Source organism: Microcaecilia unicolor, unplaced genomic scaffold (genome assembly GCF_901765095.1).
Source record: "Microcaecilia unicolor unplaced genomic scaffold, aMicUni1.1, whole genome shotgun sequence".
Taxonomy (NCBI): Eukaryota; Metazoa; Chordata; class Amphibia; order Gymnophiona; family Siphonopidae; genus Microcaecilia; species Microcaecilia unicolor.
Window position 1 is genome coordinate 22865 of NW_021963461.1, and position 14970 is coordinate 37834.

The following is a 14970-nucleotide window of genomic DNA, read 5'->3' on the forward strand; positions in this document are numbered from 1 at the left end:
AACAACTCAACTGTAAGAAATGATAAAAGTTTCTTCACAAAAATAGAAACATTTCCCAACTGGTACTTGGGCCTCAGTAGCTGTGAAAAAACGAAGGAAAAAAATTTGCCAAAAACGCTAAAAATATACTAAGGGACAAGGGAGAAAAGTGAAAAATAGAAAGAAAATGAAAAAATATACGTTAGTGTTCACTAGACAGAACATCTCTGCTCCACGGTAAAATGAAAACTGCTGGTCCCACGCACTCACATCAGGCAGGAAGGCACTCGTGCATGCATTGTGGGATGCTACCAAAGACTTCTTAAAGCTATACAGTAGTGGGTAGCATCTGCACTGGGCTCCATTCGATGACATTACCTAAATGTGAGAAACAATGTGCTGCTTATTCTTAAAGAAAATAAGTTACCTGGTGTTCCAGACTGAGCTACAGACACAGCCTTTCTGAGTACAGGGACAATCTCTCGCACAGTCCGAACAGAGGCACAGAATTTGCAGAGTGGCTTTAATAGGGACAGCTGATCAATGTCCTGGAGAGCTCCGCGTCCCTGAAAAAAAAAAAAAAAAAGGGTATCAGAGACTTAAAAAGCCCGAAAAGTACATTATCCACAAACCCCTCCGAGAAAAACTGCATTGGCTCCCAATCAAAGAATGTATTACCTTCAAAATCCGCACCCTGGTCCACAAAATTATCTACGGCGAAGTCCCAGGCTACAAGACACACCTCATAGATCTACCAACCAGAAACACACATCATCACGAACATACCTAAACCTCCACTACCCAAACTGCAAAGGACTCAAATACAAAGCAACCTACACATCCAGCTTCTTCTTCTACACAACTATGGAACACACTGCCAAAAGCTGTGAAAACAACCTACGACTATCTAAACTTCAGGAAATCACTAAATACCAATCTGTTCAAAAAGGCATACCCTACTGACCCAACATAAATGCCTACAATCTGCAACACAGCAAAACCAAAACTCGTAATGGACACTATATAACCTCTCCTCTCTTTGATTCCCATTGTGCCTGAACCTTAATCGACCACATCACCATCATGTATTTGTTTCTTTACCAGACTTGGCGAATGCCTTTACGGTACTATGTAAGCCACATTGAGCCTGCAAATAGGTGTGAAAAGCAAAGATACTTACCTGCAGCAGGTATTCTCCGAGGACAGAAGGCTGATTGTTCTCACTGATGGGTCGGCGTCCATGGCGGCCCAGGAACGGAGAATTTTCCAAGTAAAATTACACAGAGCTTTGCAGGAGCTTCCGGCGCACGGGACACGCCCACCGCGAATGCCCAGCCATCTTCCCGCCCGCGAGTGAAGGTTCCCGCTCAGTTATATCAAAAAAGCAAGTAAATAAGAACACAACTCCAAAGGGGAGGAGGGCGAGTTGGTAAGAACAATCAGCCTGTTGTCCTCGGAGAATACCTGCTACAGGTAAGAATCTTCGCTTTCTCCGAGGACAAGCAGGCCGCTTGTTCTCACTGATGGGGTATCCCTAGCACCCAGGCTCACTCAAAACAACAAAGAAAGGTCAATTGAGCCTCGCAACGGCGAGGACATAACAAGGATTGACCTACAAACTAGAAGAACTAACTGAGAGTGCAGCCTGGAACAGAATAAAAATGGGCCTAGGGGGGTGGAGTTGGATTCTAAACCCCAAACAGATTCTGCAGCACCGACTGCCCAAACCGACTGTTGCATCGGCTATCCTGCTGAAGGCAGTAGTGAGATGTGAATGTGTGGATTGATGACCACGTCGCAGCTTGGCAAATCTCTTCAATAGTGGCTGACTTCAAGTGAGCCACTGACGCTGCCATGGCTCTAACACTATGAGCCATGACATGACCCTCAAGAGTCAGCCCAGCTTGGGCATAAGTAAAGGATATGCAATCTGCTAGCCAAGTGGATATGGTGCGTTTCCTGACGGCAACTCCCCTTCTGTTGGAATCAAAAGAAACAAACATTTGGGTGGACTGTCTGAAGGGTCTTGTCCGCTCCAGGTAAAAGGCCAATGCTCTCTTGCAGTTCAAGGGTGTGCAACTGACGTTCAGCAGGGCGGGTACGAGGGTGGGGAAAAAATGTTGGCAAGACAATTGACTGGTTCAAATGGAACTCCGACACCACCTTTGGCAAGAGTGCGGAGGACTACTCGATTGTGATGAAACTTGCGATAAGGAGCATGCACTACCAGGGCTTGAAGCTCACTGACCCTACGAGCTGAAGTAACAGCCACAAAGAAAATGACCTTCCAGGTCAAATACTTCAGATGGCAGGAATTCAGTGGCTCAAAAGGAGGCTTCATCAGCTGGGTGAGAACGACGTTGAGATCCCATGATACTGGTGGAGGTTTGACAGGGGGCTTTCACAAAAGCAAACCTCTCATGAAGCGAACAACTAAAGGCTGTCCAGAGATAGGCTTATCCTTTACACGTTGATGAAAAGCACTAATTGCACTAAGGTGAACTCTTACGGAGTTGGTCTTGAGACCAGACTCTGACAAGTGTAGAAGGTATTCAAGCAGGGTCTGTGTAGGACAAGAGCGAGGATCTAGGGCCTTGCTATCACACCAGACTGCATACCTCCTCCATTTGAAAAAGTAACACCTCTTCGTGGAATCTTTTCTAGAAGCAAGATTTGGGAGACACCCTCAGAAAGACCCAAGGAAGCAAATTCTACGCTCTCAACATCTAGGCCGTGAGAGCCAGAGACTGGAGGTTGGGATGCAGAAGCACCCCCTCGTTCTCAGTGATGAGGGTTGGAAAACATTCCAATCTCCACAGTTCCTCGGAGAACAACTCCAGAAGAAGAGGGAACCAAATCTGACGCGGCCAGAAGGGTGCAATCAGAATCATGGTTCCGCAGTCTCGCTTGAGTTTCAGCAAAAAGTCTTCCCCACCAGAGGTATGGGAGGATACACATACAGAAGGCCCTTCCCCCAATGAAGGCGAAAGGCATCCAACGCTAGCCTGTCATGGGCCTGAAGTCTGGAACAGAATTGAGGGACCTTGTGATTGATCTGAGTGGCAAAAAGATCCACCGTGGGGGTGAACCACTCTCAGAAGATCTTGCGTACCACGTCCACGTTCAGTGACCACTCGTGAGGTTGCATAATCCTGCTCAACCTGTCAGCCAGACTGTTTACGCCTGCCAGATATGTGGCTTGGAGAACATGCCGTGACAGCGAGCCCAAAGCCACATCTGGATGGCTTCTTGACACAGAGGGCGAGATCCGGTGCCCCCCTGCTTGTTGATGTAGTACATCGCAATCTGATTGTCTGTCTGAAGTAGAATGATTTGGTTGGACAACCGATCTCTGAAAGCCTTTAGAGCGTTCCAGACCGCTCGCAACTCCAGGAGGTTGATCTGAAAACCTGTTTCCTGAAGGGACCAAACACCCTGAGTGTGGAGCCCATCGACATGAGCTCCCCACACAAGGAGGGATGCATCCGTTGTCAGCACATTTTGTGGCTGAGGAATTTGGAAGGGACGTCCCAAGACCAAATTGGATCGAACTGTCCACCACTGAAGGGAATTGTGGAAATCGATGGACAGCTGGATTGCATCCTCTATGTTCCCTGCAGCTTGATACAACTGGGAAGCTAGGGTCCATTGAGCTGATCTCATGTGACGGGGCGCCATGGGAGTCACATGAATCGTGGAGGCCATATGGCCCAGGAGCCTGAACATCTGCTGTGCTGTGATCTGTCGTGACGCTTTGGCCCTGAAAACTAGAGACAGAAGATGGTCTGCTCTGGCCCTGGGAAGATAGGCACAAGCTGTCTGTGAGTTCAACAGAGCTCCTATAAATTCCAGATTCTGGACAGGGGAGAGATGGGACTTGGGGTAATTTATGACAAACCCGAGTAGCTCCAGCAGTTGAATCGTTATCTGCATGGACTGTACAGCCCCTGCCTCTGAGGTGTTCTTTACCAGCCAATTGTTGAGATAAGGGAACACATGCACTCCCAGTCTGCGTAGCGACGCTGCAACCACTGCCAGGCACTTTGTAAAAACTCTGGGTGCAGACACCAGACCAAAAGGCAGCAAACAATACTGGAAGTGCTGAGTGCCCAGACAAAATCGAAGATACTTCCTGTGAGCTGGATGTATTGGGATGTGTGTATAAGCATCCTTCAAGTTCAGAGAGCATAGCCAATCTTTTGCCTGAATCATGGGAAGAAGGGTGCCCATGGAAATCATCCTGAACTTTTCTCGGACTAGGAATTTGTTCAGGGCCCTTAGGTCTAGGATGGGATGCATCCCCCCTGTTTTCTTTTGCACAAGGAAATACCTGGAAAAGAATCCCAACCCTTCTTGCCCTGGTGGAACGGGCTCGACCTCTTTGGCCACGAGAAGGGTGGAGATTTCCTCGGCAAATACCTGCCTGTGCTGAAAGCTGAAAGACTGAGCTCCCGGTAGGCAATTTGGAGGCTTGGATATCAAATTGAGAGAGTATCCTAACCGGACTATTTGAAGAACCCACCGATCGGAGGTTATGAGAGGCCACCTTTGGTGAAAAAATTTTAACCTCCCCCGATCGGTAAGTCGTCCGGTACGGACACTTTTACAGCGGCTATGCTCAGCTGGAGCCAGTCAAAAGCTCATCCCTTGCTTTTGCTGGGGAGGCTCAGGGGCCTGTCGTGGCGCACGCTGTTGACGAGAACAAGCGTGCTGGGGATGAGCCTGAACAGGTTGCCGAGGATTGTACCTACTATGACAAGGCTACATCCCAGACGTATAGAATGAAGCAGCAGAACCCTAAACTACAAGTCCCAGAATGCATTGCAGGCAAGGAGCCAGGGGGTGAGATGGAAAACCCAGACTGGACTCCTAGCTACAATAAGGGAAGACAGAGGTGTAAGCTAGCAGGATGTGTAGATTGGCTGCCAATAGGGGGAAAGAGAGATAGGAAACCTTGTGTGCAGGAGCTCCTCATTAGTATAATGCTCAACTCAGCTGGCAGGGGTGTAAGGGAAGCTAATGAGAGGAGAATGATTGGTTGTGGTAGCAGAAGTCAGGGATTGGTTAGGCAGGTGGGAAGGAGTCCCAAGAGAGCAGCAGTGGAAAGCAGCAGGAGAGAGAAGCAGTTGCAGGCTGAGAACCCTTGGGCAAGAGAGGTCCCTAAAGTACTGAAGCAGGCTGAAATCCCTTGGGTGTGAGGAAGTCCCAAAAGTATTTGCAGGCTGAAAATCCTTGGGTAGAAGTCCCTAAAGTAATGAACTCTCCTGAAGGTAAAGAGAGTACTTGGGTAAGAGAGGTCCCTAAAGTACTGAAGCAGGGTGAAATCCCTTGGGTGTGAGGAAGTCCCAAAAGTATTGAATCTAGCAGTGAAGCTGATGCAGGGTGACATCCCTTGGGTGTGAGGAGTCCCTAAAGTATTGAACTCTCCTGAAGGTAAAGAGGGTAGAAGGTGGAGACTGCTGCTGGGTGATTTAACTGTGATGATGAATTGAAAGAACTGCTTCTATTTGGATTTGAGCTACTGTTTATTGTGCACTGGATAAAGAGCCCAGACTGACGCTGACTGTAAGCCTATATTGAAACCTGGTATGTGCTGATAGCCTGCTGCTGAAAGGGCACTATTTGCCACACACTTTCAGGTGGCTTATATGTGCTTAAGATTAAAGGTGAATGCTGCTGTTGGAACCGTGTATCAGGTCTACTAGAAACAGCCTTAAAATTGAAGTTGCTGGTGGACCTTTGTTTTCTTGGCTGTACCAGGAGCCTGTGGCTAAAGGAGACTGTTCTATCCTTGGCACACCTAGAGGCTCCTGCTTACACTACGTTTATTATCCTTGGCACACCTAGAGGCTCCTGCTTACACTACGCTTATTATAAGCATAGGGCGCATTCCTCCTTTCCTGGAAAAAACGTTTACCAGTTGAGGTAGAAGCAGAAGGTGCCCGGCGGGAGAGATTGGCCTTAGCAGTTTCCCGCTGGGTGATCTGATCGACCACCTGCTCGACCTTCTCACTAAAAATGTTATCCCCCCAGCAAGGGATATTCGCAATCCGCTACTGGACTCGATTGTCCAGGTCAGAGGTACACAGCCACGAGAGTCTGCGCATCACTATACCCTGAGCAGCGATCCTGGATGTGACATCAAAAGAATCGTAAGCACCCCTGGTCAGGAATTTATGACACACCTTCTGCTGCCTGACCACCTCCTGAAAAGGCCTGGAGAGCTCCGGGGGAAGCTTATCAACCAAACCCGCCTGTTGCTCCACCGTGTTCCGCAAGTGAACGCTCATGTAGAGCTGGTACGACTGGATTTTGGCCGCGAGCATAGAGGCCTGATACACCTTCCTCCCAAAAAAGTCCAGAGTTCTAGGTTCTCGCCCCAGGGGCGCCGAGGCAAAATCTCTAGAACTCTTGGCTCTCTTGAGAGCGGAATCCACAACCATAGAGTCGTGAGGTAACAGAGTTCATCAACTCAGGTTCATCATGAATCCGATATTGGGACTCAGCTTTTTTGGGAATGGTGGGATTACTTAGTGGTTTCATCCAGTTCCGCATAAGTGTTTCCTTGATCACATTATGCAAAGGAACCATGGATGACTCCTTAGGTGGCGAAGGATAGTCAAGGACCTCGAGCATCTCAGTCCTGGGCTCATCCTCAGATACCACCAGGAAGGGAATAGCCACAGACATTTCCCGGACAAATGAGGAGAAAGAAAAACTCTCCGGGGGAGAAAGCTTTCTTTCTGGAGAGGGAGTAGGACCAGAGAGAAGACCACAAGAGTCCTCAGAGGAGAAATACCTGGGATCCTCCTCCTCATCCCACGAGGCATCCTCATTGGTGTCGGACAGGAGTTCTTTGACTGCAGTCCGAAACCGGGCCCGTCTCGACACCGAGGAACCAAGTCCTCGAGGGTGATGTCGAGAGGTAGACTCCCATGCCGGCGGCGATGAAGCTTCCTCCATCGACGTCGAATCCATCTGGGTGGCAGCCGACGCCGATGCCGCAAGCGGTACCGGCATAGACGACCTCCGCACTGGGACAGAGCCAGCTGCCAATTCCACGTGCGGTACGGGGGGCACAAGCACCCCCGGCACCAAAGCAGACTGCAGTAACCCTTCCAGGAGACCTGGAAGCAGGGCTCGGATGCACTAGTCTAGAGTCGCCATCGAGCAAGGCTGCAGGGTCGGTATGGGAGCCGGTGCCAGAACTGGTTGAGGCTGAGGAGGCGGTACCGGGCTGTCCGAAGACCGACGCGCCGACATCTCTTGAACGGAGGGTGAGCGGTCCCTCCCGGCGCCGGCGCTTCACGGGTGCCGAATTCCTCGGCGCCCCGGCACTCGGTACCGTGCTGAGACCGATGACAGTGCTTCTTCGCCTTCGCTCGATGCACGTCATGCGGACTCCTCGGTACTGACAAGGAGGACATGGAATCCACAAGCCTCCTCGGGGTCGGGTCCAAGTCTGGTCGGTCCCGGGAGCCCTGAACAGCAGGAGACTCCGAGACAGGTGGAGACCCACTCGGCGGCTCACTTCTTCCAATGTGTGATGGTCTCCGGACAGCCATTACCTGCACTCCTGAAGTTGATGCCATCCCCGGTGCCAACATCGACGCCGCCAACCTCAGTACCGATGTCAACGCCGAGGAACCAGTCGAAGCTCCAAAAAGACAGTCCTGAAGAGCTTTCCTCGACGCCTGTGTCCGCTTTTTCAAGCTAAGACACAACTTACAAACGTCTGGGCGATGGTCGGCCCCAAGGCACTAAAGGCACCACGCATGCGGGTCAGTACCTGAGATCGACCGCTGGCACCAATTACACTTTTTGAAGCCACTGGGAGTCCTCGATGACATGGACAGAAAAAAAATTGCAGCGGCGAAATCAAAAGGCTCAATTGTGCCAAAAAGAGGGGCACAAAAAATGAGAGCCGCGATGAAAGAGAAAGGAAGCTTAAAATGGAGAAACTAAGGAAATAAGTTTTTTTTTTTTTTTTTACTTGGAAACGAAAAAGACAAAAGGCGAAATAAAACAAAAAAGAGAGCGCGAAACAGCACGAACATGCCAAAAGTCTTTCTCTGGGCCTGAGGGAGTGAGACCGACACACAGCCACTCTCCTCAGCGGAAAAAGAAAAACTGAGTGGGAACGTTCACACGCGGGCAGGAAGACAGCCACGCATGTGCAGTGGGCGTGCCCCGCGCGCCGGAAGCTCCCGCAAAGCTCTGTTTAATTTTACTTAGAAAATTCTCCGTTCCTGAGCCGCCGACCCATCAGTGAGAACAAGCAGCCTGCTTGTCCTCGGAGAAATGCGGGGTACAAATTTAACAAATAAATAAATAAAATACACCTTTCACCTAAGGCAGCAGGTTTCTTGACTATATTATCTTGAAAAGTGTGTCTCTCTCCCTTTTATTTTATGTACTTTTCTGCATCTGTAGTAGTGTAACCAGTTGCTTTGTCTGCATTTGCAGAAGTAACGCACCTCCCTTCCATGCAACAATGTGGTCATCTTCTCCTTCCTCATTTGAAACTATGAAAACCACCCCTTTCCCCCCAATTTCCTCTGCGACACACTCCTCTGCATTTTCATTCAAAGCAGTAAGGCAACCCTCAGTTCTGTCTCCTGAAGCAGTTTGATCCCTCTGCATCCACACTCACAGCACAACGATGTCTTCTCCTCCCTTTCCCATAGTAAGGTGGCCCACAACCTCTCATTCACACATAGTAATTTAATTTCATTCCCCTCTCTATTTATCTATTTGCCAGAATTAATATACCACCTTTCACACAAAAATAATGCATTAAAGTGGTTTACAATTTATTACAATGCCTAACTTAAAACAAAAAATAAAAACAAGAAACAAAAGGAAGGGATGTAAAACAGCACAACAATCTTTAATCGGCAGCCAACATAAAAATAAGAATAAAATAAAAGCAAAAAAACAAAACAAAAAAAAAAAACCCAAGAAAAAAAAGCGGTGTGTCACACCAGGAATACAAACAGCAAAAAAGGGAAGGCCCCTCAAAACAGGTAATTTACCCAAAACTAGCCATGCTTTAACCATTTTTTTAAACCTCAAATAGAATTTTCCATCCTTAAATATAATGGTAAAGAATTTCAAAGAAACAGTGCCACAATAACAATACTGAAAGCAGTATTGCTAGAAGAACAATGCCAATATCTCTGATTAGAAGGAACCAATAAAAGATTAGCCTGTGATGATCAAAAATGTCTAGCAGGAATAAAGAATCAACACTGAGTAAAGATACAACAGTTTTCCAGAAATCATAGCCTGATGTGACAATACCAAAATTTTGTACTTAATTTTGGCAGTAACTGGCAACCAATGATGCTCTCTAAGCAAGGGAGTAAGTAACACGATCCCTTACTCCCACATAATACAATAATCTAACACTGGTATTCTCTATACACTGCAATCGATTCAATTGAACCTGAAGACAACCAGCCAATAACACATTGCAATAATCAATCCACCTTATAATTAAAGCATGCAATAAAAATATTCTTTGCCCTCTTATCCAAAACAGAAATCAGAGATCTAATCTTCCTCAAAAAGAAAAAAGTCTGAACAATCTTAGAAATACAAGCTGCAAAAGAAAGGCTAGAATCCCAAACCACCCTCCAATGAGGTAATCGTTTCACTAACCAAAATAGGTTGGTTCTGAATCTGAGGAACAAATGGCAAAACCTGACTATCAGAAATCCGCATTGCCTCACACTTCTTTGGATTCAAGAATAGCTTGTGATCTACAAGCCACTGATTTATCCAAGAAAGTTTATACACCAAATCAGATTGAAAATGAGGGTCCCAAATATTGCTGCAACCACCAAGGTAAAATTATGTCTTACCTGATAATTTTCTTTCCTTTAATATAGCAGATGAATCCAGGAACTAGTGGGTTAAGTCTGCCTACCAGCAAGTGGAGATAGAGATAAACAAACTAAAGGCAATAATGCCAGATGGCCAGCTCCTTCCTCAGTTAGTATGTCATTCGTAAGCGTTTGCCAAGGCCAAAAATATGAAACTAATAACAACCAGAAACCATCCTCACTATGAAAAACAGAGAACCAAATAAGAACTTCAAAATAACTGCAACTTGATCCAGAAATCGGAATCCTTTCCATGTTCCCATATCTGTCTGAACTCTGCAAAAGAGAACCTGGAAGGAAAAAATAGCCACACCCCGCGGAAAATGAAAAAACCGTCGGCTGAACTAGGGAGGGATCCTGGATTCATCTGCTGTGTTAAAGAAAATTATCAGGTAAGACATAATTTTCCTTCCTTGTCACTTGCAGCAGATGAATCCAGGAACTAGTGGGATGTACCAAAGCATTCCTTAAGTAGGGTGGGAAGCCGATGCTCCCCATGCCAACATTTCCACCCCAAAACTCACATCCTCCCGAGCAGACACATCTAGCCTGTAATGCTTTGCAAAAGTATGACGAGACGCCCACGTAGCTGCCCGACAAATCTCTTCCAGAGATAAGGCCAACGCCTCCACCCAAGAAGCCGCCTGTGCCCGAGTAGAATGCGCCTCCAGGGCCACTGGAGATGTCCGCCCTTGTAGCAGATACGCCACTCCAATGGCTTCCCTAATCCAGCGAGCAATGGAAGCCTTAGAAGTCGCCTCATCTCTTTACGATCCCGACAAGAGCACAAAGAGATGATCCGAGTGTCGAAACTCGTTAGAGATCTGCAAGTACCGAAACAAGGCTCTCCTCACGTCCAGGAAACGTAGCGAGGCAAACTCCCCCAGATAATCTTCTCTTCGAAAAGACGGAAGATAAACCACCTGATTGACATGGAAAGCCGAAACCACTTTAAGTAGAAATGACGGCACCGTCCGGATCGACACTCCTGCTTCAGAAAACTGCAAAAAAGGATCTCTGCAAGACAAAGCCTGAATTTCAGAAATCCTCCTAGCCGAAGCAATGGCCACCAAAAACACTGTCTTAAGTGTTAGATCCTTCTCAGAAACCTTATTCAACGGCTCAAACGGTGGAGCCTGGAGGGCTCGCAGTACCACATTCAAAAGCCACGCTGGGCACGGCTGCCGCAGAACAGGCCGAAGCCGAAGAGCCCCGCGTAGGAAACGGACCACATCAGAGTGAGCTGCTAAAGAGGAACCGTCCAGTTTTGCCCTAAAACAAGCTAGTGCGGCCACCTGCACTCGAAGGGAATTATATGCCAATCCCTTTTGAAGACCATGCTGAAGGAACTCCAGAATAACTGGAATGTCCGCCCGAAAAGGTGATTCAGCACGCAAAGCACACCAAGCCGATGAAAGCTTTCCAGACTCGCACATATGCTGCTGAAGTAGACTGCTTCTGTGCCCCTAAAAGAGTGGCAATGACTGGTCCTGAAAATCCCTTCTTCCTCAACTGCCGCCTCTCAATAGCTAGGCCATAAAACCAAAGCGGGAGGGATTTTCCATTTGAACTGGCCCTTGATGCAGCAGATCAAGAGTCACCGGAAGTCACAATGGTGGCTCTGAGAGTGCTTAAACGAGATCCACATACCACGGCTGTCGGGGCCACTAGAACAACTGGCCCCTGATGCCGCCCTATGCGGCAAAGAACTCTCCCTATCAGAGGCCACGGAGGAAAAACATACAGTAGCTGCTGTTCCGGCCATGGCTGGAGAAGAGCGTCCAATCCTGCGGATCCTGGCTGCCGTTTGCGGCTGAAGAACTGGGGAACTTTGGCATTGCAAGCCATGGCCATGAGATCCATTACTGGTCTTCCCCAACGTTCACAGATCAGCCAAAAATCCGAGTCCAACAGCGTCCATTCCGCTGCGTCCAAAAGAGTCCGGCTGAGAAAATCCGCTTGAACATTGTATTGACCCGCAATATGCGCTGCCGACAGACTCTGAACATGCGCTTCCACCCATACTAGAAGACGAGACGCTTCCATTGAAAAGGGATGACTGCGAGTGCCCCCCTGCCGATTGATGTAGGCCACCATCGTGGTGTTGTCCACGAATACACAAACCGCCTGCCCCTGCAGAAGGTCCTGAAAACCCCGCAATGCGTTCACGACTGCTCGCAACTCCAGACGATTTATCGGCCAAGTCGCTTCGAGAGGGGTCCACAATCCCTGGGCTACTCGATGAAGACAATGAGCTCCCCAGCCCGCAAGGCTGGCATCCGTCACGACTACCACCCAATTGGGAGATGCCAGAGAAACACCCTCCTGCAAATTGGCTGTCCGGAGACTGTCCCTGGCCTGGCTCAACCAAGGAAGGCGTCGGTGATAATCCAGCGACGTCAGCGACCATCTGCTCAAAAGGAAATTCTGAAGAGGCCGCATGTGAGCCCTTGCCCATAGAATGACCTCCAAGGTCGCCGTCATGGAACCGAGGAGTTGAACATAGTCCCACACTCGGGGAGCGCAACGACTCAATAAGGTCCGTACCTGAGAAAGGAATTTGATCCTTCGCTCCTCGGGGAGAAACACCTTCCCCCGCTTTGTATCAAATTGCACTCCAAGATACTCCAGACTCTGAGTAGGAACCAGATGACTCTTGTCCATACTGACCACCCAACCTAAGGATTGCAACACCGCAATCACTCGGTCGGTGACCACTTGACTCTCCTCTGCTGTCGTCACCTGAATCAGCCAGTTGTCAAGATATGGATGCACTTGAATCCCTTCCTTCCGCAGGAACGCTGCCACCACCACCATGACCTTGGAAAAAGTGCGTGGGGCAGTGGCCATTCCGGATAGAAGGGCTCGAAACTGGAAGTGCTAACCCAGCACCACAAATCTGAGAAATCTCTGATGGGGCTGCCAAATGGGAATGTGCAGGTAAGCTTCCCTCAAATCGAGAGCCGTCAAAAACTCGCCTGGTTGAACAGCAGCAATCTGAGGAAAGGGGGCGTAGGAGGAGTAGGCTCTTGAACAACACTAGTAGGCAACGTAGGTTAGGAACAATCTCTTTATTTAAATATACGCTCGACTCAACACAGCCGTGTTTCGGCGCTACAGACGCCTTCTTCAGGAGTCTATGAAATAAAACCAAACAATGGTAATAAAACAAACATGCAAAACAAAAGTAAAATAAGTATAAAACGTTAAATGTGTGATGAACATAAATTACATATAAAATTTAAAATAAAAATGTTTTTAATAAAAAAATATATTAAAAAATGTATTGTAGAAATGCTAGAATATATATATATAAAAATACATACACGTAAAAATACATATACTCATACATATATAGTTTTCAAATATATAATAAATACTTAAATTATTAAAAAATATTAGATTATATATAACATACAATAAAGGTGTTGTATATTACCAAAGAAGGATGATATCTAAAAACTAGCAGAAAAAACATCAAAAAAAAAAGTATAACAAAAAAAACTCAAAATACAGTGAAATAAATAAATAAAACACACTTAAAATCAATTAGAAAATAATATATGATATATATGATGTACCCATATAAGTCAAGTATCATAGATAAACTGACCTTGTGATATATAGATATACGAATATTAAGCTCAAAAAGAATGAAAGCAAGGCTTCTGCTACAATTGTAATCTATAAAGCAGAAAACGCTGTTATTTATGTCAACATAGCAGGCATAAAGAATCAGTTATTTATGGCAACAAGTTATTTATGGCAACATAGCAGGCATAAAGAATATGTTTCAGATATATGCATATACATCCCTTTTTATATATATATATATATATATATATATATATATATATATATATATATATATATATATATATATAAAGGGATGTATATGCATATATCTGAAAATCAATGCATAAAAAGTTTAGTATCAAACAAAATCTGCGCACATCCTATCCACAAATACACCAATATTTCAAAAAAATCTCTCAAGAAAAAAAATATATAATATGCAATATATTGTATCAGGGCACAAATGTTGAACAAAGCTAATTTGTAAAAATTAATGCATAATTTAGTAAGAACACAGGGCCTCCGTTATTCTGTGCTCAGAAAAGATATAAATATAATAAAATAAAAGAGTCTGTGATGCAAATACCCAAAATCTATTATTCTGGCCCACTATAGAAGAAACAGAGAAAGCCGACCACTGATCTGCTCTCCTCCCAAGTGGACCTGCGCCCCATCATTGGGAGGCCCAAGAAGGAGCCCCCTGACAAGAGTGGGGTCCAGCCGGACTCTTCTCGTTGCGAAAGGAAGAACGCTGCCCAAAACGAGGACGCTGAAAGGCTGCATTGGACCGCCCCCAGGTGATACCGTCGCGTCTCTCTGAAACGTGACCTCAAGGCTCCCTGCCTGGAAGTAGACTTGGGTCTATCCTCCAGAAGACGCTGAGATTTGGAATCCCCCAAATCTTTAACAATCTTTTCTAAGTCTTCCTCAAAAAGCAATTTCCCTCGGAAAGGCAATTTAATGAGCCGTTGCTTAGAGGTCATATCCGCGTCCCAATGACAGAGTCACAGAAGACGCCGAGAGGAAACGGTCAAGGCCATGAGTTTGGCCGAAGCACGGACCAAATCATACAACGCATCCGCCAAGTACGCCAGACCAATATCCATCAGCGACATCTAAGGAGTTCCCGGCATATCAGACTCCTTAATCGAATCCATGACAGAATGTAGCCAACTGAGACAAGCTCTAGCCGCATAAGAACTACAAACAGAAGCTTGAAGTGTCAAAGCGGCCACCTCAAAGGCACGTTTTAAAGAGGCCTCTAGCCATCTGTCTTGCATATCCTTAAGTGCCACACCACCTTCCACTGGAAGAGTAGTCTTCTTAGTGACCGCCGTCACCAGGGCATCCACCCTAGGTAGAGCAAACTGCTCTAAACGGTCCGCTGAAACTGGATACAGCTTGGCCATAGCCCTGGCTACTTTCAGCCCCCATCCGCCCACTGGTTGTCTGGTACTAGCCATCTTGGGGTTGACCGCCTGAGAAGCCGCAACCTCAGGGTCCTCTATATTCAGGGCTTCCAGCGCCT

At 46.9% G+C, this 14970-nt stretch overlaps 1 protein-coding gene across 1 annotated transcript in view; it reads right to left on the reverse strand.

Annotated features, from left to right (window-relative positions):
• The window catches only part of LOC115459337 (acetolactate synthase-like protein), a gene marked incomplete at its 3' end in the record, with an annotated part of 86447 nt that overhangs the window by 15969 nt on the left and 55508 nt on the right, over positions 1–14970 (reverse strand). The window contains exon 5 of the mRNA XM_030189179.1: positions 407–545. Within this exon, the coding sequence (XP_030045039.1) occupies positions 407–545 (139 nt within the window). The remainder of the gene's footprint in view (positions 1–406; positions 546–14970) is intronic.